This window comes from Dendrobates tinctorius, unplaced genomic scaffold, assembly GCF_039654945.1.
Source record: "Dendrobates tinctorius isolate UK_male_01 unplaced genomic scaffold, ASM3965494v1 ptg000254l, whole genome shotgun sequence".
In the NCBI taxonomy this organism is placed as follows: Eukaryota; Metazoa; Chordata; class Amphibia; order Anura; family Dendrobatidae; genus Dendrobates; species Dendrobates tinctorius.
The window spans coordinates 23462163-23487204 of NW_027361921.1; the positions used below are offsets into that span (position 1 = coordinate 23462163).

The window sequence follows — 25042 nt, forward strand, 5'->3', positions numbered from 1 at the left end:
CGAGATGCTCATTGGGGGACACAGGTACTGTGGGGTGTATGCTACCGCCATCTGGAGGCTGACACTAAGTAAACAACACAAGGTTAGCTCCTCCTCCACCGCATACACCCTCGCCCCGGGCAGAAACCAGTTTAGTGCAAAAGCAGTCAGAGAAATAACGAAAATCAGCCTTAATGCAGATAACAATATGTCTGGAAAAGATCCAACCTGACATCAACAAAAAATGCACATTAATTAAATAAAAAAACAGAGCCAACTTGGCTAACAAGGGTGGGTGCCGTGTCCCCCAATGAGCGTCTCGGAGAAAAGGATTTTACGGTGAGTACTCACAAAAATCCATGTTTCTCCTTCGTTTCATTGGGGGACACAGGTACTGTGGGATGTCCTAAAGCAGTCCCTGGGTGGGAAGTTGACTCACCAATCCAAGCTACATGCACCTCCTGTCTAAAGGTGTGCCACCGCTGCTTGGAGAATCCTTCTACCCAGGCTCGCATCTGACGAAGCCTGAGTATGGACATTGTAATGTTTAGTAAACGTGTGCAAGCTGGACCAGGTCGCTGCCCTGCACACTTGTTTTGTTGAAGCCTGGTGCCGAAGCGCCCACTGCCCGAGTAGAGTGTGCTCTGATCCCTGCTGGAATCTGCACACCCCTGATGCGGTAGGCCTCCTGGATAGTTAGAAGGATCCATCTGGCTATGGTCGATTTTGAGGCTGCGAGACCCTTCCTGCGCCCTTTGGGGAGTACGAACAGTGTGTCCGTCTGACGAAAGGGTGCCATCCGCGCCACATACCTTCTGAGTGTTCTCACCAAGTCTAACGTATGAAAAGCCTTTTCCACGCGATGTACTGGCGCTGGACAAAACGAGGGCAAGACAATATCTTCGTTAACGTGGCACGAGGACACGACCTTTGGCAGAAAGGGGGGAGCTGGTCTGAGCACCACCTTATCCTTGTGGAAGGTGAGAAACAGTGCTCGGCAGGACAAGGCCGCCCACTCAGAGACTCGCCTAATGGAAGTTCTGGCTACCAAAAATACTACCTTCCGGGAAAGGCACGACAAAGGAACCTCCTGAAGTGGTTCGAAAGGAGCTTCCTGCAGAACACTCAGGACCAGATTAAGGTCCCAGGTGTCCAGAGGCGCCCTATAGGGAGGTACCAAGTGGGAGACTCCCTGGATGAAAGTCTTCACCTGCATATTGGTAGCAATTCTTCGCTGGAACAGGATGGACAGTGCCGATATCTGTTTCCTAAGGGAGCTCGGGGCCAAACCTGAGTCTAAGCCTGACTGGAGAAAAGCTAGGATGTTGGGAATCGAAAATGTCAGCGGAGAAAAACCATGGTCTCGACACCAAGTGAAGAAGACCTTCCAGGTATGGTGGTAAATTCTCGCCGAGGTAGCCTTCCGGGTGCTAATCATTGTAGCTACCACATTGCGGCTAAACCCCGCCTGGGTCAGAATCCAAGATTCAATGGCCATGCCGTCAAACACAGGGCCCCTGAGTTCGGGTGGAAGATCGGGCCCTGAGATAGTAGATCTGGGCGCTCTGGCAGTCGCCATGGGACGTCAGCGAGCAGCTGCACTAGATCTGCGTACCAAGCCCAACGGGGCCAGTCTGGGGCCAGCAGAATCGTTGGAACCTCTTCTGTTTTGATCTTCCTGATGACCCTCGGGAGTAGTGGCAGTGGGGGAAACAAATATGGAAGGCGAAACTGGTTCCATGGTACGACCAACGCATCCACGGCGATTGCTCACGGGTCCCGACACCGAGCGACAAACATGGGCACCTTGGCGTTCACCCTGGAGGCCATCAGATCCACATCCGGTGTTCCCCACCATTGGCAAATCTGCTGGAAGACCTCGGGGTGCAGAGACCATTCCCCCGACGCGACACCCTGCCGTCTGAGGAAGTCCGCCGCCCAATTTTCCACGCCCGGGATATGGACTGCCGATATTACCGAATGGTTCCTCTCGGCCCAGTGAAACACGTGTCCTACCTCGCACATGGTTGCTCTGTTGCACGTTCCCCTCTGATTTACGTAAGCCACCGCCGTGGCGCTGTCCGATTGTATTCGGACGGGACGTCCTGCTAGAAGGTGCTGAAAATGTTGCAGTGCCAGCCGAACTGCTCGAATCTCCAACATGTTGATCGGGAGGCGTGCTTCCTGCGGCGACCATCGTCCCTGGGTGGTGTGGCGGTGAAACACTGCTCCCCAGCCGAGGAGGCTGGCATCGGTTGTGACCAATAGCCAGTGATCTGGGGGAAAGGGTTTCCCCTGCAGAAGGGAGGACCTGCTCATCCACCACTCTAGTGACTGCCTGACCTGCGAAGATAGCCGGCACTGAAGATCGAGCGTGAACGGGTTCTTGTCCCAGGCTGACAAGAGGGCGTGCTGTAGGGGGCGAAGATGAAATTGGGCAAACGGAATTGCTTCCATTGCTGCCACCATTTTCCCTAGCACTCTCATCCCAAACCGAATGGTGTGCGGGACTGGCTGCAGAAGCTTCAGGACACCTTGCCGGAGCGCTAGATCCTTGTCCTGAGGGAGAATTACCAACCCCCGGGAGGTATCAAAAATCATCCCTAAAAAAGAAATCCTCTGAGCTGGGATAAGGGATGACTTTTTTCCTGTTGACCAACCACCCTAAGCGGGAGAGGGTATCCAGCGTGATGTTGACATTCTCCTCGCATGCCCGAAACGAGGGGCCCTTAACCAAGAGGTCGTCTAAGTATGGTAAGACGACTATGCCTCGACAGTGTAAGACGGCCATCACCTTTGTAAACACTCTGGGAGCGGTGGCGAGCCCGAAGTGCTGCAAACTGGAAATGTCGGCCATTGATGGCGAACCGCAGAAACTTTTGATGCGGAGGAAAAATGGGGACGTGCAGATAGGCATCCTGGATGTCGATCGAGGCCAAGTATTCCCCTTGGCCCATGGCCGATATAACTGAACGGAGAGATTCCATTCGGAAATGTCTGTGTCATGGTTAGGACATAGTTAATGTCCTGTTCTCACAGGGTTAACTTTTGCCAGCCTCTCTTTGGATCTGGGAGGGGTATTTATACTCACTCCAAACTAGCATTCTCTGTCAGCTATACTGTTATTCTGGCTGTGTGTCTGACCGACCCCCCAGGTGTGCGTGTATTCTGCATTGCTTGTTTGATTCCAGTGTATGACCCAGCCTGTTCTCTCACTCTGTCCTCCGTCTCTCGTTTTGGTACTATTGTCTTCTCCGGTTCTGACCTCCTGGCTTGGCTATAGTTACTCCGTTGCAGTTTGTCCCTAATGTACCGTCCATTGCCCGTTCTGGTTTTCTGATCTATTGCTACGTCCTGACTATTCGCTCTGTCTAACCCTTAGGTACTGTCCTGCTATCTCGTGCTTTCACCCGGCTTGATCTGGTTTCTGTCTCTGTCTATGCCGCTTGGTAACATTGTCCTGTAGTTACCTTTCTAGGAGTTTCCCTGCAGCTCCTAGCTCTGTGGAGCTTAGGCCACGCCCCCAGCAGTCACGTGCTTTAGGTCCTGGAGCATGTATTGTCACCACGGCTGCCCGCTCCACAGGTATCTTTGAGCACTGTTTTTGTACTCAGGACACGCGCACTGGCTCAGTGAGCAAGTGCAGTGCGGTGTTCCTGACATTATAGCTGATCATTTCAGGTTTTTTTTTCTCTGAAGAAAAAAAAAAAAAAAAAAAAAAAAAGTGTGTTATCCTCATGGATCCCATACAAGCTTTGGCTGATCAGGTCAAGCACCTGACCCAAATGTTCCACAAACTTAATGTGGAACAGCGCACAACGGCTCATACCCAGCAACAGTTGGTGGATACTGTGCAGGGGGCTGTCACTGCAGGGGCTTCTAGTGCTGGGGATAGAGATGTGTCACTGGCATCCCCCGAATCTCTGGTCAAATTGCCAGACCCTTTCTCAGGGGATAAAAGGGAGTTCAGGTCGTCCAGAGAAGGATGCAAGCTTTTTTTTACTCTGAGGCCCCGTTCCTCCAGGGATGAGTTCCAGAGGGTGGGGGTCGTCATTTCTTTACTTCAGGGGGCTCCACAGGCATGGGCTTTCTCTCTCTCTTCCTCTGCTCCTGAACGTATGTCTGTGAATTTGTTCTTTGAGGCTCTGGGGCACATTTATGATGAGCCTGATAGAGTGCGTCTGGCAGAGGATATGGTGATGAGTGTGACACAGGGGAGGCACTCTGCTGAACGGTTCTGCTCAAAGTTTAGACGTTGGACCACCAAAGTATCCTGGAATGACGCCGCCCTGAGGGGGTTGTTCCGCAGGGGCCTGTCTGACAGTCTGCAGGACGCTCTGGCATTACATCCTCCCCCTGATACCCTGGAGGATGCCATGATGCCGGCAGTCCGTATGGACCAGAGACTCCGTGTTAGAGGAATGATGCAACAAGAGTCTCCCTTGTACCCCAAATTGTGTGACACTGCACCAGTATCTGAGCCCATGGAGGTTGGGTCAGTCTCGGTTAAGGAGAAAGAGAGAAGGCACCGTAGAGAAAACCTACTATGCTTTTACTGTGGAGCCTCTGGACATTGGAAAAGGAATTGCCCCTCCTGCCCTTCTTCAGAGACACCAGAGAAACGACTGAGTCTGGGCAACAATCGAGGAGGTTGTCCAGACTCCCAGGTACATTTTTTCTCATGTACAAAGATGGTGCTCCAGGTTGAATTGGAACTTGCTGGCGGTCCTGTTATGACCACCGTCTTTGTTGACTGTGGTTCCTCCATTAATCTGATTGATGCCCAAGTTGTGACTCTTAATAAGATAGCGACAGTCAGGTTAAAAGACCCTGTTAAAATTGTGGCTGTTGATTCATCCCCTCTTACCCGGGATGGAATTTGCTTTATGTCTGAAGTTTTTTCTATGAAAATGGGTTACACTAATTGTGGAGAAGTTAAGTTGTTTTATTATGAATAATTTGCCTGCAGGACTGGTATTGGGGATGCCCTGGTTGCAACGCCACAATCCTCTCATTGATTGGGTGAAGGGGAAGATCATCCGATGGGGATGTAATGATAATGGTCTGTGTTGTAACCCTGTTCCTTTTGTCAATCCGATAAGATCTGTATCTGTGTCGTCTGTCGGTCTGGAGGGTATTCCGGAGTACCTGAGAGACTTTGAAGACGTATTTTCCGAAAGCGAGGCTGAGGCGCTCCCACCACAAAGACCATTTGATTGTGCTATCGATTTAGTACCTGGAGTCTAATTACCCAAGGCTCGTTTGTTTAATTTGTCCGGGCCTGAGCGCCAAGCTATGAAAGAATACATCAAAGAGAGCCTTCGCAAGGGGCATATTCGGCCCTCGTTCTCACTCGTGGCAGCGGAGTTTTTCTTTGTAAAGAAAAAAAGATAGTGGGTTGCAACCGTGCCTCGACTTTCAGGAACTGAACAAAATTACTGTTAAGAACACGTACCCTCTCCCGTTGATTCCTGATATATGCAACCAACTCACGGGGGCCAAATGGTTTTCTAAGCTCGATCTACAAGGGGCTTATAACCTGATAAGGATCTGGGAGGGGGACAAATGGAAAACAGCGTTTCTGACACCTGAGGGGCTGTTTGAAAATCTGGTTATGCCCTTCGGCCTCACTAATGCTCCTGTTTTTCAGAACTTCATTATTGTTGTTTTTTCTGACTTGATTTGGCGTTATTTTATCATCTACTTGGATGACATCTTGATATACTCTGAGGACAGTCAGTCACACTTACACCATTTATGTACGGTTCTTATGAGACTCCAGGAGAACTATTTGTATGCTAAGCTGGAGAAGCGCTCATTTTTTATGCAAGAACTGTCTTTTCTGGGTGTAATTGTATCCGGGGAGGGATTCCGCATGGATCCAGGGAAGGTTCAGGCCATTACCGATTGGGTGCAGTCTCATGACCTGAAGGGGTTGCAGCGATTTCTGGGCTTCGCTAATTATTATAGGAAGTTCATTAAAGGGTTCTCGCAAGTGGTGAAACCCTTGACGGACCTCACTCTTAAAGGGGCAGATGTAAAAAAATTGGTTCGTGGCCGCAAAAAATTCCTTCCTAACACTAAAGAAGTGTTTTACCACAGCCCCTGTGTTGGTACAACCCGATTCGTCAAGACCTTTTATCGTTGAGGTCGACGCTTCGGAGGTGGAGGTGGGGGCAGTATTGTCACAGGGCCCCTCTACCCTGACTAACCTCAAACCCTGTGTCTTTTTCTCTAAGAAGTTCTCTTCGGCCGAGAGAAACTATGACGTCGGTAACAGGGAATTGTTAGCGGTTAAATTGGCCTTCGAAGAATGGAGGCATTTTTTGGAGGGGGCCGCTCATCCCATTATGGTCATCACTGATCATAAAAACCTGGCCTATATCGAGTCTGCTAAGAGATTGACCCCCAGACAGGCTCGGTGGGCACTTTTTTTTCTCGATTTCATTTTACCATCACGTTGCGACCAGGGTCTAAAAATGTAAAGGCAGATGCCTTATCCCGAAGTTTTGATTCTGTGTCCCCTCCAGAACCTTCTTCCTCCATTCTTCAACCAGGAGTGGTTGTAGCTGAAATATCCTCTGAGTTACAGAGAGAGATTCTGGAAGCTCAAGCTCCCAGAAATAAACCCCCAGGTAAATTGTTTGTACCCGAACAATTCCGTCTCACACTCCTTCAAGAATTTCATGATTGTGTTACGTGCACACCCTGGTATTGCAGCTACCCGGGGGGGGGGGCAGTAGCTAGGGGTTTTTGGTGGCCCTCTATGGGTACTGATATATAAAGGTTTGTAAATTCTTGTGGGGTGTGCGGGCGCTCTAAAAGCTCTCAGGTCCGGCCGGCCGGGGAATTGGTGCCTTTGCCAATTCCGGATAAACAATGGACACACCTGTCCATGGACTTTATCACTAATCTTCCATGGGCAACTCAGTGGTATGGGTAGTGGCTGATAGATTTTCTAAGCAAGCTCACTTTGTGCCATTACCTGCGTTACCATCTGCTGAAACCTTGGCCCGCTTGTTTATACAGCACATTGTTCGATTGCATGGAGTGCCTGTGAACGTGGTGTCGGTCACGCTGTCATTCTCTGCCCATCACCCGGAATCCAATGGACAGACTGAACTCACCAACCAGTCGTTGGAGCAGATTCTGAGATGCCTGGCCTACTCCAGACAGGAAGACTGGTGTGAGGTATTGCCCATGGCAGAATTTGCATTCAACTGTCGTATTAATCAGTCTACCGGAAAGTCTCCCTTTCAGGTCAATTATGGGTTTGTTCCGCAGTTTGGGGAATTTTTCCCGTATGGATTCTGATTGCCCTGGTGCCGAGGGGATGGTACAAGAGTTGAAAACCCTCTGGAGGAAGGTGCAGGGGAACATCTCCAAAGCCCAGAAGAAGTCTAAACATCTTGCGGACAGGAGGAGGGGGTTGGGTCCTGCGTTAACAGTGGGGGAAAAAGTCTGGTTGTCCACCCGTAACATCAAACGTAAAATACCCTCTACGAAGTTGGGCCCAAAATTTATTGGCCCATACAAGATTGTAGAGGTGATCAACCCGGTGGCACACAGATTACAGTTGCCCACCTCCTTCAAAATATCTAACGTCTTCCACAGGTCCCTATTAAAACCTGTGGGGACAGTTAGAGAGGATCCCTCATCTGTGGCTCCACCAGTGTTGGTAGAGGGTCAACTGGAGAACGAGGTAGGGAGCATCATTGATTCACGGTGGGTGCGCCGGAGACTTCAGTACCTTATTCATTGGAAGGGATATTCCGTGGAGGATCGGTCATGGGTTCCGGCCAGTTCGGTACACGCTGATCGACTGGTGCGGGCTTTTCATGTCAGACACCCTGAGACACCTGGGGGTCCAGTGGCCCCCATTAAGAGGGGGGTACTGTCATGGTTAATGTCCTGTTCTCACAGGGTTAACTTTTGCCGGCCTCTTTTTGGATCTGGGAGAGGTATTTATACTCACTCCAGACTAGCATTCTCTGTCAGCTATACTGCTATTCTGGCTGTGTGTCTGACCGACCCCCCTGGTGTGCGTGTATTCTGCATTGCTTGTTTGATTCCCGTGTATGACTCAGCCTGTTCCCTCACTCTGTCCTCCGTCTCTCATTTTGGTACTATTGTCTTCTCCGGTTCTGACCTCCTGGCTTGGCTATTGTTACTCCGTTGCAGTTTGTCCCTATTGTACCGTCCATTGCCCGTTCTGGTTTTCTGATCTATTGCTACGTCCTGACTATTCGCTCTGTCTAACCCTTTGGTACTGTCCTGCTATCTCGTGCTTTGACCCGGCCTGATCTGGTTTCTGTCTCGGTCTATGCCCCTTGGTAACATTGTCCTGTAGTTACCTTTCTAGGAGTCTCTCTGCAGCTCCTAGCTCTGTGGAGCTTAGGTCACGCCCCCAGCAGTCACATGCTTTAGGTCCTGGAGCATGCATTGTCAACGCTGCTGCCCGCTCCACAGGTATCTTTGAGCACTGTTTTTGTACTCAGGACACGTGCACTGGCTCAGTGAGCAAGTGCAGTGCGGTGTTCCTGACAGTTTGATCCTGATGAACTTGTTCAGGAGCTTCAAGTCTAAAACCGGCTTGACTGTTCCATCCTTCTTGGGGACCGCGAACAGATTGGAATAAAAACCCTGTCCCTTCTCGTGCTCTGGTACGGGATTAATGACTCCGTTGCGCTGGAGTGAGATGATGGCTCCTAGCAACGCCCTTGCCCGGGGCTCCACCTTGGGAAGCCGGGACAGAAAAAAACGTTTTGGGGGAAACTTGAAAAACTTTATCTTGTATCCTGCGGACACCAGTTCCGCCACCCATTAGTCGCGTGCTATCGTGACCCAGACCTGGCGAAAACAAAGCAGGCGGCCGCCTACTCTGCTGATGTCGCCTAAAAAGTGGTCCGAGTCATTTGGCTGAGGGTCTCTGGGCCGGCGAGCACGCATTCTCCCCAATGGGTTGGCTCTATATGAGACCTGTCTCTCCCTATCCTGGTTAGAGCGACCTGGGGCGGCAGAGCTGGCTGCTGCCTTCCACCCGGGGTTGTGAAAGGCCCAAAACCATTTCTGAACTTGGCGAAACGGCTGCTTGGCCCTTTGTTGCGGAAGGAAGCTGCTCTTTCCTCCTGTGGCATCGGAGATGAGCTGGTCTAATTTCTCCCCGAACAGTTGGCCACCCTGATAAGGCAGGGAAGTTAATGACTTCTTGGAGATAGAATCGGCCCTCCAAGTCCTTAACCATAGGGCCCTCCTACTGGCTACCGCATTTGCGGCCGCAAGCGCTGCACAATTGGCTGCATCAAAGGAAGCATTGATTAAGTAGTCACCAGCCATAGCGATTTGACTCGTGATCTCCGACACCTCTATAGGCAGGTTCCTATCTTGCAAGATCTTGTTCAATGACTCTGACCATGACATCATGGCCTTGGCTACCCACGTTGCTGCGAACAAGGGAGAGAGTGCTGATCCTGAGGCTTCAAAGACTGAGCGAGCCAGACTTTCTATGAGCCGATCAGTGGGGTCCTTGATAGAAGAACCACTAGGTACAGATAACACGGACTTCGAGGCCAGGCGTGACACTGGAGGATCCACCACTGGGGATTCCGCCCATTTTTTTACAGAGCTCCGGGGCAAACTGATATCTTGCGTCTATCGTTTTCTGGCCCGAGAACCGCCTATCCGGCCGTTCCCTTTGACGCTGTACTATGTCCTCAAACTCTGGTTGAGAACCAAACACTATGAGGTCGCTTAGCCCGCTTGAAGGATACCTTATGGCCTGATGCCAAGGTGACGTCATCCTCAACCTCCAAAGTCTGATTAACAGAATTGATGAGGCTGTCAATTGTCTCCCGAGACCCCGGGGTATCTAGGTCCAGTGGCTCGTCTGAGTCATAATCTGAACTATGCCCGCTCCCGACAACTGGTGAAGGCGAGCGTGATTCTGAACTCACGGATGCCGAGGCACCGGATGGGCTGGGAGACACCCTGTGGGTTTGCTTCTTTTGCGTCTGCCCGGAACGAGAGCGGCCCCTGCAGGCCGGGGGCTCCTGTGAGGTGGAGGACCCCTCCCAGATCAGCGAGGCACTATCCTTGCCCCTATCCGGGGCGTGAAGAGACTCGATCGCCTTTGTAAGCAATACCATAGACTGCGATAGTGATAAGGCCCACTCCGGAGGATTTAAATCCCTGGGCTCGGTCGCAGGGGAGGGCTCCTGGGCGTGTTCGGAGTCGCAGGCCTTGCATAACCTGTTGCTCTGCGCCCGCAAAAATGAGGCCCTACAGGCGATGCATGCAGCGTATAGGAATGTGTGTGTCTTCCCTTTCCCAGCCATATTGAATCCGCCCTGCCTCAATGCTGCCCTGCTAGGGGTTTTTGGTTTTTTTTTTGGGGGGGGGGGGGGGGGGAGGAAGGGGCACCATTCTGCGTGTCACCGTTGGGACCGGCTTACCCGGTCCTGTGTCCCCCCACACGTCCTCCTCTGCGTGATTCTGCTGCGCAATCCTACTGCAGGCGGGCCGACCGCTATTTCCCGGACGCAGCCTACCCTGCAGAAAAGCCAGGGCCTCAATTTAATTCGGAGCCCGCCCAGCTCTGGAGGGCGGGCCGCCAGAAGTGACGTCGCGTCGGGAGGGCGGGACTTCCGCCTGTGGCCTACCACCGGCCAAAGCCGCGGGCTGGACTTACAAGGTGTGCCCGCGACGGGGGCGGCTGCGGGCGGGCCGGGCGCCGCGTACCCACGCCGCGTCCATCGGCGCCAGGCACGCCGCATCCCCTCCTGCTCCGCCACTGCAGCATAGTCCCATACCCTCCAGCTGCTGTGTGGGGGTGAGGGTGTGGGGGGCTGGGAAAGGGAAGAGGAAGGGGGCCTATGCCGTGACCTTTGTAGCCCCATTCTGCACCCCTGCTGCCCTGCTAGGCCGATCGTCTGAAGAACGCCCCAGGCCCTCCCTGGCCATCCCCTCCATACCGTCTGGACCACTGGACACGGACCTCTCTTTGATCAGGTAGAGGGGAAAGGGGGTAGATCCGGGACAGTGCAGGCACCCTAACTCCGTCCCCCTTCCAGGGCTGAGTAGAGGGACCGGCCGCCGCCTTGCAGCACTGCCGTCTAGCGTTGGTGGAGCAGCGGGGGCCGCACAGACTAGTCTTGTGCCTCGGTACAAGACCATGGTTTCCACACCTAGGGGTGGACAGGGCTAAGTCCAGCATCGTGTCCCACGTCACGGGAGAGGATACATGGAGGAACACTCGCACGTGCTCGCCCGTTGATGGTTTGGGGAAATCGGACCCTTTCAATAGGATCCGTTGCCCCTGTCTTATCTTCATAGTAAAAAAAAAAAAAAAACGATGCCTGGGGAATAAGGCCCAGATATGTCCCTCGGTGCGGGAAAGGATACGTGGAGACGATACTCAACACGTGCTCGCCCGTTGATGGTTTGGGGAGATCGGACCCTTTCAATAGGATCCGTTGCCCCTGTCTTATCTTCATGGAAAAAAGAGGGGAAAAAAAAGAAGTCTGGAGAGACCCAGACACGTGCGCCTCCAAAGACACTAAGCAAAAAACTGGTTTCCACCCGTAATCGGGGTGAGGGTGTATGCGGCGGCGGAGGAGCTAACCTTGTGTTGTTTACTTAGTGTCAGCCTCCAGATGGCGTTAGCATACACCCCACAGTACCTGTGTCCCCCAATGAGACGAAGGAGAAAGAGGGAATCACATCAGAATTAGTGACACTCAGCTGGTACGGCGAGTCACTAATAAGAGACCCCGTGCCACACTCTTTGTCCCCTCTCCCTCCCCTCACGCCCTGCTGCTGGCAGGTTTTTGCCCTGAGTCTCCTCTAGCTCGCTCAGACAAAGCTTATATCTTGTCTACTGCTGCCTGTGCTACCCAAGAACACCTGGTGTCCCACACTCGCACTAGGCAGCCCCCTCCACACGCAATGACTCTGGCCCCAAATAGCCAGCAATAATTCCTTGCAAACCAGGATTGTGCCTTCCTTTCCCTGGCCTATACAGTACTGACGATATGAATACCTAGACTGCCCCCTAGCGACAGGCAAGGGGAGATGCTTAATTAAATTATAATTTTTCAAAATCCTATAGCCTTCTATATACAAATATGGGGAAATCTGGTGCTAAAATGCAACGTTACACAGCCAAGCCCCTGAAATCCATTACACAAGCCGATATGGATAAATTTTTGAAGCAGCAAACTGCTCTACCTGACCCTACTAGATCTCCAGGTCATACAGATCATTGTACAGAGGATGATTCAGACTCTGATCTTGAAAGCGACACTGACACAGGTGGAGACTCAAGGGACAATTTGGTAACACGTTCCTTCATTAAACGGATCCTGTCCATGGCCCTTAAACCTATCGGAAAAGAGCTCGCTGAAATTAAGCATGACCTATCTCAACAAAGACACAGGCTAGAGGACATGGAACAAAGCCAAATAGGTATGTCACAGCACACCAATGGTCTCCTTGACAGTTTAAAAGCCCATGAAAACCAGCTACATGATATCCAATCAACTCTGGAGGACCATGAGAACCGCGAGCGTAGAAACAACGCTAGAGTTAAAAGGTCTCCCGGAATCTGTGGCAGTTGATGCTCTGGCCACGGCAGCCAAAGATTTTTGGGAAACTTCTGCTGGATGGGGACCCCACTGACATTGAGCTTGTACGAGTACACAGGTCCTTGCGCCCTAAACCAAAACAGGAGGAGCCCCCAAGAGATGTTCTATGCAGTTTCCTAGACTTCCGTACAAAAGAGCTGATTATGCGCAGATCTCGTGAGTCGGAGGAAATTACCTATGAAGTCTCACACCTGAGACTGTTCCAGGATCTTTCAGCCACTACTCTCAGGAAGCGATGGCTTATTAAACCATTCACGGATTCCCCGATTCATAGAGGCTACCGCTTCCGCTGGCTTTACCCTTTTGGGATCTCCATTTCCACGGGTCGGATCATCCGCCGACATCAGGAAAGTTTGCAAATCTCTAGATATTGGCCTGGAGACCTATCCTGACCTAGAGACTCTCTACATGGCTTCTCTTCTCCGGCCTCTACAACCACCTCCCCCTTGGATTACCAAAGCACAGAGACCGAAAAGAAAGTCGACTAAGACACCATCATCTAAAGGGGACATTGAAGTAACATGAACATGTGACCTGTCTCCATCCAGATCCAAGAATTATTTCCTCTTTTTGTGCATTGCTCTTAGTGGTTATGTAATTATTGTATCTTTAGTCTCGTGATATTCTAAGTGCTGTTTTCCCATAATCTTTTCCTTTACCAACTTCCCTCCCATCCCATCCTTATCCCCATCCACCCTCCCTTACTCACTACCCTAACCCCCACACCCCATTCTACCACAGAGTACATGCTCACCAAGGCTATAGGCAATGTAGTTTTTCTTCTCTCCCTTGATTGCCGACAAATATGTTTGAAAGGTTACTTGACCTAATCTTTAGTAGTTTGTAAAGACTTGTTTCAAAGATTAAACTTATGTTGTTTTCTTTTTCCTCCCTCTTCCTGTCTCTCTTCTATATCCTTCATTCTCTAACCTTCATATCCATCTAATCTGGACATCATGGTGCAACTGAGGCAACGATGGACGTCTTCCCAACAGGCTTCTGCCAACTCCCCCCTTCATACTCATGGATTCTCGTGATAAGGTATTTACCTTTGCCACATTCAATGCACATGGCCTTAATTCACCAGTCACTAGGCGACATACACTGGCCCTTCTCAGGAAACAAAAAGCAGATGTTCTCCTAGTGCAAGAAACCCACTTTAAACCAAACAAAATCCCCAATTTCCCTCAGAGATCTTAGTAGAATAAAACAACGGATCCACTCTTCACAAATGATAGACATTTGGAGATGCCTACACCCAAATGACCGAGACATTACTTTTTACTCACACCCCTCATTGGTCCTACCATAGACTAGACTATACCTTTTTACCTAAAATCTACCTTCCTAATGCAAAAAGGTCCAATATATTACCTAATGTTTTCTCAGATCACTCAAAAGTAACTTTAGAAAGGACATTGATCAAACCCTTTGCTCCCTGTAGATCTTAGCGACTTAACGAATCGGTTCTGAACACTCCCTCAACGCGTGACCGTATAACCAAGACTCTTAACCATTACTTTGACCAAAACGACAATGGGGAGGTGTCAGCCCCGATCCTATGGGAAGCCCACAAATCAGTTATCAGAGGAGAATTGATATCAATCTCCTCCTACCTACACAAACAAAAACAACAACAGATAAACACTTTCTATGCTGAAATAGCCAATCTTGAGGCTCAACATAAAAAACAAACAGAATCTCAAACACTAGCCCAATTATCCCAGAAAAAACAACGCCTAAACGATATCCTTAACTTTCAGTCTGCAAAATGGTATTCCTCCTGGCCAGGGCTGTGGAGTCGGTAAACCAAACCTGCGACTCCGACTCCTCAGTTTCCCTTACACCGACTCCGACTCCAACTCCGACTCCGACTCCGACTCCCACACATATTGCTTATATTAAGTGAAAAATTTATTGTAGTACAATGTGAACCTCAGACATTTAATCATTTTTATGATCCAATAATCAAGATATTTAGATAGAACAGAATATATATTGGTGTACTACCCGGTTTTCATTCTTTTTGGTACAGATACGATATGGATAGACAGATATGGATAGATAGAGCAGATTTCTAATCTGCTTTTGCTATTGAGTAACATTATCTATGAGCTCAAAAACCTTTCAGGTGATGCAGTTTTTTAAAAAGATGATCAACTTTTGCAGCTGAAAAACGTATCCTCAAAAAACACAGGAAAAACGCTGTGTGTGAATGTAGCCTTAGATCAGGAATAGAACAGCCATTTATAGGACATTTCATAACTTTCCCAAACTCCTATGAAAAAATATTCAGCACATCCTGCATTGAATTACTGTACCCAATTTATTATATATTTTAGGAGTCGGAGTCGGTCCATTTTATACCGACTCCAACTCCGACTCCGACTCCACCAAAATGAGCACCGACTCTGACTCCGACTCCACGACTCCGACTCCACAGCCCTGCTCCTGGCGGACCAAAATGTTTGTACATGGGGACAAGGCATCTAAACTCATGCTCTCAAAAATACGACACCGCCAAAAGCTCACACATATATTCACTCGATTAAAAATCCGAGAGGTACGCGCACCTTTGACTATGACCAGATAAAATCGCAATTTTTAAACCATTATAAGCAACCTTATAATTTGCGACCACCTGAGTCCTCCCAGGAGTTGACCAGGAGGAGATAATCCATAGTGTCCTTCCTGACCCGTCTGGGATTACCAAAACTCTCGGATTCACAGCAGCAGCGGTTAGTCGAACCTTTTCGGTTGGACGAGCTCCTGTCCACCCTGTCGAAATGCCTGTCGGGGAAGGCGCCGGGCCCTGATGGCCTTTCCTCCTTTTATTTCAAATCCTTCCCCTCGATCCTCCTTCCACGACTGTTAAATGTGTGCACTTCTATGCTAGGAGATAGCTTTTTCCCTACTCAGGCTCTGGAAACCAGAATCTCATTAATACACAAGGAAGGTAAAGATGCTGAATTATGCAGCAGCTATCGACAGATTTCCTTGTTAAACGTTGACCTAAAGATGTTCGCTAGTATGATTGCACGAAGAATCGCAAAATTCTTGCCAGAATTAATCTCGTTAAGCCAAACAGGCTTTGTGGGGGGAGAGAGGGAAGGGATAACACATACAAAATACTTCATCTCATGCATTTTGCAAAACAAAAAAATCTTCCCTTGGTGCTTCTTGGGACTGACGCTGAAAAGGCGTTTGACAGGGTGGACTGGGCTTATCTGGGAGAGGCATTGACCTGCTTTGGCTTCCCCTTACCATTAGTTTCGGCCATTATGAAAATGTATAGAGACCCCACTGCACGTATTAGAGTCAATGGTTCCCTGACAGACACATTCACCATCCAAAACGGAACAAGACAAGGATGTCCTTTTTCTCCGATCCTTTTCATACTAGCGATGGAGCCGCTGTTGTATGCAATCCAGCAAAGTAAAGAGATGGAGGGCATCAAAATTGGTAATAATCACCATAAGTCTGCGGCTTTTGCTGACGACTTGTTGGTTTTGATGACGAATCCGCTACGAGGGTTTCCTGCCTTACTGGGAATTCTTGAGGAATATGGCAACCTCACAAACTTTAAGGTGAATGCGTCAAAATCGGAAGTTCTAGACCTAAACGTACCCGCCCACACACTGGATAAGTTGAAGGAGCTCTACCCTTTTGCCTGGCCTAGTAGATATATTACTTACCTAGGTACAAAATTAGCTAGATCTGATAAAGAACTTTTCCAGCTTAAACTATTATCCCTTACTGGACAGGGTGCAGTCCATTATTAAATCGCAGAGAGACCCTTTTCTGTCATGGACGGGAAGGAAGACTCCCCTAAAAAGCTTGATCCTTCCCAAATTCACATACCTATTCTCAACTCTACCCATCCATATACCAAACTATTTCCTCGCTAGAGTGAACTCTTTATTTTCCAAATACATCTGGAGGGGCGCAAGACCCCACATTAACTCGCGCACACTATCATTGCCAAAACATAGAGGGGGAATGGGAGCCCCCGACATCAAAAGCTATTACTATGCAGCGGTGCTTTCACGATCAGTGGACCTGATTAGGAACTCTAGCGACAAACATTGGGTCAACATAGAAAACATTCTATCTCCTATACCCCTTAGGTCTCTACTGTTGACATATACTAACGGTTGGAATCCCTCCCCCCCCCCCCCCCCCCCCAACAACCCCCTCTCTCTGGCTTTGCTCAGGGTTTGGTCGAGCTTCCACACCCTCCTGGTACCCCCCTCCTCCCCACTATTGAAACTATCCTACGCCTTGTCTCCATCTCTGGAAACATTAAGGGAGGGAGGTGACCTAGCCCAGAAATTGAGACACATCTCCATTGATCAGATAATGGCGGATGGGGCACTCCTTCCGCTGACTGAATTGAATGATCTCTTGGCCCCCTCGAGCTTCACTTTTCTCCACTATAATTAATTCCTTGAGAGAGCTATTGAAGCGTATACAATATTGCCCGGATAATCCACGCAAGCTTACACCATATGAAGTTCTCTGCTCCAAAGTATCAAGACCAACCAAGGTCCTCTCTACAATTAACCAGACACTCTTATCTAAAAACCTATCCCTGGAAAGAGCATGCATTGCCCTTTGGGAAAAAGACCTAGGATACAAATTCACACAATCACAAATAGACCATATCTATACGCATTCGCATGGCCCAACGAGCTGCGTGAAAACCCAAGAAAACGCTTTTAAAAGTTACACAATGGTACATTACACCGGCACAGACTTGTACCTGGCGGTCGGGAGCTCGGGCTAGGTGTTGGCATTGCGAGGAAGAGGGGGGTGACTACCTTTACATATGGTGGACTTGCCCTGTCCTCCGACCCTTTTGGGCAGCAACAGAGAAATTCATCAGAGATATCGCAGAGTCCCCAGTGTCGCTGACACCCGAGACGGCTCTGCTGAACCTCCCTATATACTTCAAACACAAGAAGGCTCCCACCTTAGTCCACAATATTATAGCTGCGGCCAAAAACCTAATCCCGACTTACTGGGGTACAACCCAGATACCCACTTCTCATCAACTGCTGACAAAAATTAACCAACTATATCATATGGCTGAGATTGTTGCCTCGGTGAACCATTCACAGTTATCTTTTGAAGGGAACTGGCGCTCCTGGATTAAGTATAGATCTACCCGCAAGCCTCTACAAGTATGAATATTTGATAGCTCGAAACTTGGTCTGTGATGTTTCGGAACACTTACCCTCTGTCTCTTTGTCTCCTCTACTCCCCCCCCACCCCGACTCTCTCTTTCCCCCCCCATTTTCTTTACGGCTCTCTTCCTCCCTCATCTCTATTGTTATTTCTACTCTTTCATAAATGAAAAAATTTTGCATTTGCTAAATGTTTTACACCATTACAATCCATGTTACCTTAAATTGGTTATTTCTATATAGGTGTTATCTTTTGATTAATCAATAAAAAGATCATTGAAAAGAAATTTGAATATCTTAACAAGAAAAAAAAATTACAGCCATTAAAAAGCACGCATGATCAAACCTGAAAATATCCCTGATTACGAAGGGGGGAAATGACCCAATCATGAACTGGTTAAAATTTTGTATTTATGCCTAAATGTTTATTTGTAACTAAATAAAATTAACTGTGGTACCATTTCTATCTTTCTTAATTCAGCCACAGGGGGCTGCCATTTTTATTTGCTGGTGTGAGCGTGTCCGAGAAGGACACTTACACACTGCAAATATGGAGACTGCAGTCAGCAACTGATCCCATCTCCTAAGCTAGGTCTGGGCACCAGGGCAGGGAGAACAGACCACTGGCTGAAACTACCACCGTATTCCTGGTGCCCAGATCTGTGCTCACTGATCACTGGCAATCATTGTGATTTGAGCATTTCATCTGGCAATGATTTGACTGCTCAGCTCTGATCATTAAGTTCCTATGTTATCAGGATCGTCAGCTGCTGTCGTTTGTATCTGTTTTGGGGAAGGCAGGGCTATATTTTAATTCAGTGCTAAAAAATTCTGCAGCTTTACATTATACACCACTGCTATAAATAAAGAAAAAATGTTCCTGTGTCAAGATCCACTGGCCACAAATATATGGACAAGCTCTGTTTCTCTGCCCTTTACAATACGTGCAAGGCACAAGAAGAGTTGAACTGGACATATTAAATGTGTAAAAACAAAACAGTATTTTTTGGAAAGAACATGTGTGTAATGTAAGTGGGATTTTATACCAGCAGTATCTTCCTTTCCTCTTCGTTAGCGTCATTCTTCAGGTAAGTGCGAGAGGCCTGGGGGCTCACCGATGAGTCATAGGGTGGTACCATGGGAGAGCCAGAACGGTCTAGTGACAGGTTAGTAATACTGGCGGACCTACAGAGAATTAAAGACAAAAACATTTCATTTCAACATTTTAAAGATAATTCTTTCAAAAGCTAAAGCCGAGAGACCCCAAACTAGTAAGTAAGGCTGCCAGCTTCCCATGTTAATTGTTAACAAGTGAGCTTTACCTGCTGACCACTCCGATCTCAGCACTCGTGTCTTGTATGCACTATATTGGCAAACAGTAATGTTGTGTACTATGTCTGCTCTTCTACATCTCATTACATGAGCAATGCAGTCTCTGTGGGACTATTGGTACACTGCAGTCCATGTCTCATCCAACCCACCAGAACCATCTAGGAAGAATGCTGGAAATCAGCAAAAAGTAACCAGTGCTGAAATAAGCATTCAACCAGCGATAAGCTAAACCGCTTTTTCCAGTTCTTTTTGTTAATTAAGGCAAATAAATACCAATACAATGGCTATAATGAAGAGTGTAGGACAGCAGATACAATCTCACAGGGACTACACAAGCACCGTGTATCAGATGATCATTCATCTGCAGTCAAGGATTCACATGTGAAATATAGTTACAAATGACAGAACAACTTTGGGACACAACTATTGAATCCAGGATTTGCTGACTGATTTTGGTGGAGGACTTTACAAAAAAGGGAACAATAACCAGTCATTTCCATTTATCATTTACCTGTTTCTGGCTGGAGATTTCCCACCATCTTCCTGCACAGAGGCAAGACGTGTTGATAGTGATGGCTTTGAAGATTCCTGGTGAACAAGGCTGAAATACAGAAAAGGAACAATTCCTAACAGTAATTTAGGATTTAAAGTGTTTTTTATTAACATGGTTCTAAATTTTAGATCAGAAGCTCCAGAAGATATTGGGTTTGCTCACAAGTAGTGTAGTTCCAGAACCACTTTGGAAGCAAGAAGTGGAGAGTCGCTGGCAGCAAAAAGTTGAGAAACATGGATTTTTGTGAGTACTCACCGTAAAATCCTTTTCTCCGAGACGCACATTGGGGGACACAGATACTGTGGGTGTATGCTTCTGCCGCTGGGAGGCTGACACTAAGTGAAAAAAAGAGGTTAGCTCCTCCTCCACAGTATACACCCTCGCCCCTATTGAGGGCGGAAATCAGTTTGGTGCCAAAGCAGTAGGAGGACAACAAATCAGCAAATCAGTCTTAATACAGGTACAACATGTCCAAAGGAAAACACCACCTTTATATCAAATAAGTAAACACATTCATTTAAACAAGAGCCAACTGGCTAATAGGGTGGGTGCTGTGTCCCCCAATGAGCGTCTCGGAGAAAAGGATTTTACGGTCAGTACTCACAAAAATCCATGTTTCTCCTTCGTCTCATTGGGGGACACAGATACTGTGGGACGTCCTAAAGCAGTCCCTGGGTGGGAGATTGACTCACCGATCCAAGCTACATTCACCTCCTGTTTAAAGGTGCGCCACCGTTGCTTGGAAAATCCTTCTACCCAGGCTTGCATCTGCCGAGGCCTGAGCATGGATATTATGTTTGGCAAATGTGTGCAGGCTGGACAAGGTTGCTGCCTTGCAAACCTGTTCCGCCGAAGCCTGATGCCGAAGCGCCCAAGAGGCGCCCATTGCCCGAGTAGAGTGCGCTCTGATCCCTGCTGGAATTGGCGTGCCTCTAATGCAGTAGGACTCCTGAATAGTCAAATGAATCCATCTGGCTATGATCGACTTTGAGGCAGCGAGTCCCTTCCTGCGTTCTTCAGGGGGCACAAACAGCGTGTCCGTCTGAGGAAAGGGTGCTGTCCGTGACATGTACCTCCGGAGGGCTCTTACCAGGTCTAACGTGTGAAGAGCCTTCTTCCACACGGTGCTGGAAAAAAAAAAAAAATAAATAATAATGAAGACAAAACAACATCTTCATTGATGTGAAAAAGAGGACACGACCTTCACAGAAAAAGAGGGGCTGGTCTGAGGACCACCTTATACTTATGGAAAGTGAGGAACGGAGCTCGGCAGGATAGAGCCGCCAGCCCTGAAAAAAGCGCCTGATGGAAGTGATGGCCACTAGGGGAACAACTTTTCCAGGAAAGGTATCCTGAAACAGTTCCAATGGAGCATCCTGCAGAACACTTAAGACCATGTTAAGAACCCAGACGTCCATCGGCGCCATATAGGGAGGTATCAAGTGGAACACTCCCTGGATGAAAAGTTCTCACCTACAAATTGGCAGTAACCCTGCACTGGAACAGGACGGATAAGGCCGCCATTTGTCTCCTGCGGAAACCTGGGGCAAAGCCCGAGTCTAATGCTCTAACGACTGAGCCCGACTGGAGAAAAACCAAGATGTTGGAGATCGAGAATCTTAGCGGTGAAACACCGCGCCTCGACATCAAGCAAAGAACACCTTCCAGGTATGGTGGTAAATTCATGCTGAAGCAGGCCTCCAGGCGCTAATCATTGTAGCGACCACCTTGCTCCCGAACCCTGCCTGGGTTAGAATTCGAGATTCAACGGCCCTGCCGTCAAACACAGGGTCCCCGAGTTCGGGTGGCAAATTGGCCCTTGAGACGGTAGATCTGGACGCTCTAGCAGGCGCCCAGGAACGTCGTCGAGCAGCTGCCTTAGATCTGCATACCACGCTCGACGGGGCCAGTCTGGGGCCAGCAGAATTGCCGGCCCCCCTTCCGTCGTGATCCCTTTGCTGACTCTCGGGAGTAGTGGCAGTGGGGGAAATAGATATGGGAGGCGAAACTGGTTCCATGGCAGAACCCACGCGTCCCCCGCGAATGCCTGCGGGTCCCTGGCCCGAGAGACATATGTGGGCACTTTGGCATTCACTCTGGAAACCGTCAGGTCCACATCCGGAGCTCCCCACAGTTGACAAATCTGTTGAAGAACTTCGGGATGTAGAGACCACTCTCCGGATGCAAGACCCTGCTGGCTGAGGAAGTCTGCCGCCCAATTTTCCACTCCCGGGATGTGGACAGCCGAAATCACCGAGTGGTTTGCTTCGGCCCACTGAAGAACGTGCTCCACCTCGCGCATGATTGTTCTGCTGCGGGTGCCCCCCTGACGAATTATGTAAACCACCGCCGTGGTGATGTCCGATAGAATCCGGACAGGACGGCTTGCTAGCAAGTGATAAAACCTCTGCAGAGCCAGCCGAATTGCTCGTATCCCCCAATAAGTTGATCGGGAGGCGTGCCTCCTGTGGCGACCACCGTTTCTGGGTTGTGTGGTGGCGAAACACCGCTCCCCAACCGAGGAGACTGACGTCAATTTTCACTATCAGCCCCTGACATAGGCCAGAGAGGAACTGGTAATCCACCATCCGAGCGACTGCCTGACTTGAGAGGCCAGTTTGCGCCGCCGATCGAGCGTGAAAGAATTCTTGTCCCAGGCTGACACGAGGCGTGCTGCAGAGGGTGAAGGATGGAACTGGACGAAAGGTATCGCTTCGATTGCTGCCACCATTTTCCCTAGGATCCTTATCGTGGATCGGATGGTATGAGGGACTGGTTGGCGTAGTGTCCGGATTCCCTGCCGGAGACTAGCGCCCTTTGCTGAGGGAGAATTATCAACCCTCAGCAAGTGTCGAAGATCATCCCTAGGAAGGAGATCTTCTGAGCTGGCACAAGGGATGATCTCTTTGCATTGACCAACCATCTAAGCGGCAAGAGTATCTAGCGTGATGTTGACACCTTCCTCACCTGCCCGTATTGACGGGCCCTTGACCAAGAGGTCGTCCAGATAAGGCAAGACGACTATGCCTCGAGAATGCAGTGTGGCCCTGACAATTGCCAAAACCTTTGTGAACACTCCGGGAGCCGTGGCTAGCCCGAAGGGTAGCGCTACGAACTTAAAATGCTGAACACTGATGGCGAAGCGTAGCCGCCTCTGATGAGGAGGAAAAAATGGGAATATGCAGAAAAGCGTCATGGCAAGCGTCAATTGAGGCCAAATATTCTCACTGTTCCATGACCGATATGACTGAACGGAGACACTCCATCTGGAAATGTCTGATCCTGATGAATTTGTTCAGAAGCTTTAGGTCCAAAACAGGCCTGACAGACCCGTCCTTTTTGGGGACCCAAAAAGGTTTGAATAGAACCCCTGAGCTCTTCCATGTTCCGGCACTGGAACAATGACTCCGTTGTGCAGGAGCGACTTGATGGCTCCCAATAGAGCCCTTACCTGGGTATCCACCCAGGGAAGCCGGGAAGGAAAAAACCTTCTTGGAGGGTATCTGACAAATTCTATTTTGTAACCTGAGGACACCAACTCTTTAACCCATGCGTCGTGAGCGATGTTGGCCCAGACGTGGTGAAAACAGAGTAGGTAGGCAGCCGCCCACTTGCTGGTGTCGTCTGGTAAAGACCTCGAGTCATTTGGCCGATGATCCTTAGGATCTGGGTCCCCTCGATCTGGCCTCTTGAGCACGCATTCTCCCCAATGGGTTGGCTCTATATGACCTGCCGCTCCCTATCCTGGTTGGGGCGGCCTGAGGTGGCGGAATTGGGCCCCGTAGTCCTACCCGGAGTGTTTCAACACATGACCCCAGACCGTCTCCTATTCGGGTCCCGGACCAGGCTCAGGCTGCTTACCGGCCGCCACCTGACCACTGCCGTCACGCCCGGCCTAGAATGGCCGGAGGCACTGCGAAAGGCCCGAAAACGTGCCTGAACCGGGTGACGAAAAAAACGATATAACCTTCTGTTGGGGGAGAAACCCGCTCCTTCCTCCTGTGGAGTCGGAGATAAGTTGATCCAAAAATAGGCGGTCACACTGATCAGGCAGGGAAGCCAAGGACTTCTTGGTAGTAGAATCGGCCCACCATGTCCTCAACCATAGGGCTCTTCAGATAGAGATTGCATTAGCGGCAGCAAGTGCTGAACAATTGGCCGCATCCAAAAACGCATTCATTACATAATCTCCGGCTATCGTCATCTGACCTGTGACCTCCGAGATCTCTGCAGGTAGATCCTGCTCCTGCGTGACCTTGTTTAATGTTTCTGACTATGATATCACAGCCTTGGCTGCGAACGAGGGAGCGAGTGCAGATCCTGACGCCTGCAGACCCTGCAGTAACGAGCTAGGCTCTCAATAAGGCAGTCCGTGGGATCCTTAATCGAGGAAACCCTAGGGACAGATAACAGGGTCTTAGTGGCCAAGCGTGAAACCGGAGGATCCACTATCGAGGATTCCATCCATTGTTTACGGAGGTCCGGAGCAAACGGATAACGCGTTTCGAGTGCCCTTTAACCCGAGAAAAACGCCTTTTTGGACGTTCTCTGTGCCGCTGTACTATGTCCTCAAACTCAGGGTGAGAGGAAAAAATTCTGTGCGGCCGCTGCTCCATAGCCGCTGCGATATCATCTATCAATCCCCAGAGTCTGATTGATGGCTTCTATGAGGCTGTCCACCGTTTCACGTGACTCTGGAGTGTCCAGGTCAATGGGCTCGTCTGAGTCGCAATCTGAGGTCTGCTCGCTATCAACCACTGGTGACGGGAAGCGAGAAGCAGATCTTGCGGATGCCAAAGGCACCGAATGGACTGGGCGACACGTGTGGATTTGCTTCCCCCGGGCCTGCCTGGAGTGAGGGCGGCCCCTGCAGGCCGGAGGCTCCACTGTCACACTGTCCCTATCTGGGGCTTGAAGGGATTCTATTGCTCTCGTAAGCGACACCATGTACTGTGACAGTGATCGGGCCCACTCCGGGGGACTTGACACATTGGTCGCGGTCGCAGGGGAGGGCTACTGGGCGCGTTTGGATTCGCAGTCTTCGCATAAACGCTGCTCTGCACCCGCGGAAACGCAGTCCAACAAGAGATGCATGCCGCGCAAAACAAAATGTGCGTCTTTGCTTCTTTCGGACATGGTGTATCTGTCCGCTGCTGGGGATATGGGGAAGAGGTAGCTCCTCGTTTTTCCCTAGCATGGCCTCTCGGGCAGCACTTACCCCAGTCCTGCGCCCCCCCGACCTGGATGCTTACTTTAAATCGTGCGCCGAAGTCGGGGCCTCGATTTTTTTTTTTTCGCCGCCAAGTGCGGAGCGGGGTTCCGGAAGTGACACCCTCCCCGAGGGCGGAACT

At 49.6% G+C, this 25042-nt stretch overlaps 1 protein-coding gene across 4 annotated transcripts in view; it reads right to left on the reverse strand.

The window, feature by feature from the left end:
- PIKFYVE (phosphoinositide kinase, FYVE-type zinc finger containing) overlaps window positions 1-25042 on the reverse strand; it is a 603254-nt gene that overhangs the window by 484559 nt on the left and 93653 nt on the right. For all 4 annotated transcript variants that reach the window (XM_073558214.1, XM_073558213.1, XM_073558215.1 and 1 more), the window contains exons 7-8: window positions 19650-19739; window positions 18853-18991 (exon numbers count right to left, since the gene is read on the reverse strand). In XM_073558214.1, the coding sequence (XP_073414315.1) occupies window positions 18853-18991; window positions 19650-19739 (229 nt within the window). The remainder of the gene's footprint in view (window positions 1-18852; window positions 18992-19649; window positions 19740-25042) is intronic.